Raw genomic sequence first — 4,138 nt, forward strand, 5'->3', positions numbered from 1 at the left:
GAAGGAAAACAAATGTTACATTAAAGTTAAATCATTTTGATATGTATGTATTATTCCAATGAAAGTAATAATAGGCTATTAAATTTACTTTTCTTGTACAAGCCAAATTTCATCAATTTTCTTAAGGAGACTTGGACTTCTTTACCAATTTGCAGAACATAGTTCATAAAAAAACAAACAAAAAAAACAAGACCTCTAATATTTTCCATGAATTTGTAGATTAATGAATAAATGGTTTATACACTCTTGTGCATTACTGTTGTAAATATTGTTCTGGTTCGTTTAAAAAAGAAGAAGAAGAAGAACCGGCACGCGCTGCATGAAGTCGAACACACCTATAGGTACCACAACATGACCGCTATACCACCTGACCACTGCAGATTCATTTCACAGTTGATAGTGTTGCCATAGAAACACACAATCCTCTCGTAATTAGGCTACCTTAATTATTATGACATGGTTTGAACGCAGCTCATCCAACCCCAATCAAACTCACCTGAACAAGCTAATCAAGGCCTTCCATTCAGATTACTAGAAAGCTACAGGCAGGTGAGTTTGATCAGGGTTGGAGTTGACCTGATCGTCTTTGGATCTTTAAAACCCCATTTTACAGAGGTTGATGCTGTAGCAACACGTTTATTTGGTTTAGTTTGTTGCGCTTTGCTGTCTGCTCCTTCTGACACACCAATTCAGCACATTTTCCAGCAGAGATCGTTGTGAGATCGTGGGTCGGGAGGATGACAGCTCGAGTGTATTGCTTGTTGATTGCTAGTTTCTGTCTGTTTGGATACTTGAGCATAACAGACGCTGGACGAACCACAGGTGAGAAGATCTGTTGACTTCATTACACAGCCTGAAGAAATGCGGAAATAAGTGACTCTCAGTCTTTGAATGTAGGATTCGGAATAGGTTTTAAAAGGTTAATAACGTCAACATTGCATCTCTGTTCTCAAGCTGAACAACAATATTTAATGTATCTGCATTACTGTAAGGGTAGTATTAGACTGTTTTATTAAAGTCTACACCCACACCAATAAGTAGGAAAAACCTATTGTTTTCCTGTAGCTCTATCCCTTCTAGATATAACTGTGAATAACATTTCTTTATTTGCATTTACTGGAAAGGTAGGTTTTGGTTTGTGATAAGTGTAGATGTTAATATTACAAGTAGTATTTTTCGTTGTCATGGAAGGTAGCAAAATCTGATGGGGATGCAGCATAAAACGACAACACCAGCGACTCATTGTTCAATACAAGTTTTAAGCAGAGCCTGAAGTGTTTTGTAATTAAGTGAATAGAAATGTTCAGCATTCAGTGTTGCTTTGTCATGTGTCTATATAACAGCAAAGCCAGGAAAGTGTCCACCCCGATCATCTGGAAACGGATCGTGTACCAGTTCCTGTAAGAATGACTCTAACTGTCCCAACAATGAGAAGTGCTGCAGCAATGGCTGTGGACTTTACTGTACTGCTCCATATACAGGTATTTGTGTTATTGTTTGGTCAGTTGATTTAAAATTTTTTGCCTTTTAATATTCTCATCTAAAGTAGGTTTGAATTCAACCCTTAGCATGTTTTAAACCCAGGATAGCTTTACAGCATAAACAGGAATAATACTTGGAATATAACTCTCTTTGTAGGTAAAACTTGCTGTTTATGCATCAAGTGTTTCGTGCTGTATATTGACGTGGCATAGTCTGTATGCACAAACTAAAGCTGACTATCTGTGCCCATGCAGTGAAGCCAGGTCAATGTCCCAACTCAAAGAACATTTCACTGATTGCTGAAAGCTGTGTCCATGATGGCCAGTGTCCTGCCACAAAGAAATGTTGCCCAACCACCAATGGCCGTGCATGCAGTGAACCACGTGGTCAAGGGAGCGGTCAGGGCCAGGGAAGTGGCTTTGGTCAGGGTAGTGGCCAGGGGAGCGGCTTTGGCCAGGGTCAGGGTAGTGGCCAGGGGAGCGGCTTTGGTCAGGGTAGTGGCCAGGGGAGCGGCTTTGGCCAGGGTCAGGGTAGTGGCCAGGGGAGCGGCTTTGGCCAGGGGAGTGGCTTTGGCCATGGTCAGGGAAGCGGCTATGGTCAGGGGAGTGGCTTTGGCCAGGGTCAGGGTAGCGGTCAGGGGAGCGGCTTTGGCCAGGGTCAGGGGAGCGGCTTTGGCCAGGGTCAGGGGAGCGGCTTTGGCCAGGGTCAGGGGAGCGGCTTTGGCCAGGGTCAGGGGAGCGGCTTTGGCCAGGGTCAGGGGAGCGGCTTTGGCCAGGGTCAGGGGAGCGGCTATGGCCAGGGGAGTGGCTTGGGTCAGGGAAGCGGCTATGGTCAGGGGAGTGGCTTTGGCCAGGGTCAGGGTAGTGGCCAGGGGAGCGGCTTTGGCCAGGGTCAGGGTAGTGGCCAGGGGAGCGGCTTTGGTCAGGGTAGTGGCCAGGGGAGCGGCTTTGGCCAGGGTCAGGGTAGTGGCCAGGGGAGCGGCTTTGGTCAGGGTAGTGGCCAGGGGAGCGGCTTTGGCCAGGGGAGTGGCTTTGGCCATGGTCAGGGAAGCGGCTATGGTCAGGGGAGTGGCTTGGGTCAGGGAAGTGGCTATGGTCAGGGGAGTGGCTTTGGCCAGGGTCAGGGTAGCGGTCAGGGAAGCGGCTATGGTCAAGGGAGCGGCTTTGGCCAGGGGAGCGGCTTTGGCCAGGGCCAGGGGAGCGGCTTTGGCCAGGGCCAGGGGAGCGGCTTTGGCCAGGGCCAGGGGAGCGGCTTTGGCCAGGGCCAGGGGAGCGGCTTTGGCCAGGGCCAGGGGAGCGGCTTTGGCCAGGGCCAGGGGAGCGGCTTTGGCCAGGGCCAGGGGAGCGGCTTTGGCCAGGGGAGCGGCTTTGGCCAGGGGAGCGGCTATGGTCAGGGGAGCGGCCAGGGAAGTGGTTATGGCCAGGGAAGTGGCTATGGTGAGGGTCAGGGAAGCGGTCAGGGGAGTGGCCAGGGTCAGGGAAGTGGGCAAGGAAAAGCTCAGTGAAGTGCTCATGGTCAGCGACGTGGTCAGGGAAATTGTTGTCTTTGAAACTTTCATAGGAATTTTGGATAACACCTACTGGAGATCTTTTCAATTCAGTGCTTTATTCACCTGGCATTTTCCCTTTTTGCTTAAACGGTTTAGAAAGATTGCTCTCTCCCTTGCTAAAAATAAAAATTGATTTGAAGAGTTGGTGTTATCATTTGTCTTTCTCATATAACTGCTTTCTGACATCAGTGCTTTGAGTTCCTCTCCCTGACAGGGGTGGTTCTAGACCACAGTAACTGGGGGGGGGGGGCTCAATTTTAAATTTCATTTTAACCTTTACTTGTAGTATTCATCGTCATGTTTCACCATGTGATGCAACACTGCAATCTCTAGATGTACTCTATAACATGTTCAAATGGTTTGCTCATCTGACAATATTGTAGTGTCAGGGGCACCGTGCACGGGTGGGGGGGGGGGGGTAGCTCTCATGCTTGTCATGTGACACAGCAGCCACAATACCACTGTATAACTAATGGGCTTATGTCCCTACTGGAGGAAAAAGTATCACAGAAGTGTAGTTTCCACTACAAACATTACATTTTAACCCATAAAATTGTTTTCTGTAGTGTGTTTTGGGACATTCCATTAGGATTTATTGGTATAACAAGCCACCTCTAGAAGGCAACCAATTACCAGTAGAGACAACAGGGTCCATTACAATGTCCAGTAAGGCCTATACAAGTCCCATTATAACCAGTAAAACATTACAATTTCTGTAATGGTTTTTTTTTTTTTTTTTTTTTTTTTCGAGCAGGGATTTATTTTTATTCAAAATATCCCTGAAACATTGACCAAAAATGTAAGAATGCATTTTGCACCTTTTATAGATTGTTAGTTGATCTATAATTTGCGACGGGCAAATTAGCGTAAGTGTAATCTACTAATTTTGCATAGATATGGTCATACCATAAAACATTTTTAACACAACTGACATTGTATTTAATGTGAATTTAACAAACATTGACTAATTAGCCTATAACACTTTCATTGTGCATTAAGAGCTAAGAACGTTTCCCTAATCAAAGAACATTTTCACTTCAGTCTAGTGAGTTCAAGCGCTCTCAAAAACTCCCATGATGATCTCTAAAGCTGTTTACACTGAAATTA

At 45.9% G+C, this 4,138-nt stretch overlaps 1 protein-coding gene across 6 annotated transcripts; it reads left to right on the forward strand.

Annotated features, from left to right (window-relative positions):
* The first annotated feature begins 542 nt into the window (after positions 1-542).
* On the forward strand, positions 543-3,170 carry LOC122145885 (hornerin-like). Of its 6 annotated transcripts, none has more exons than XM_042761551.1 (4): positions 543-822; positions 1,344-1,481; positions 1,737-2,540; positions 2,577-3,170. In XM_042761551.1, exons 1-4 carry the CDS (start codon positions 738-740, stop codon positions 2,984-2,986), a joined length of 1,437 nt encoding a protein of 478 aa, XP_042617485.1. In that variant the 5' UTR covers positions 543-737; the 3' UTR covers positions 2,987-3,170. The 6 variants fall into 6 exon arrangements, with proteins under 6 accessions (XP_042617485.1, XP_042617484.1, XP_042617487.1 ...); XM_042761550.1 differs by having other exon boundaries at positions 1,737-2,083; positions 2,120-3,170; XM_042761553.1 differs by having other exon boundaries at positions 1,737-1,904; positions 1,971-3,170.
* Positions 3,171-4,138: the final 968 nt, after the last annotated feature.

Source organism: Cyprinus carpio, chromosome A8 (assembly GCF_018340385.1).
Source record: "Cyprinus carpio isolate SPL01 chromosome A8, ASM1834038v1, whole genome shotgun sequence".
Classification (NCBI taxonomy): Eukaryota; Metazoa; Chordata; class Actinopteri; order Cypriniformes; family Cyprinidae; genus Cyprinus; species Cyprinus carpio.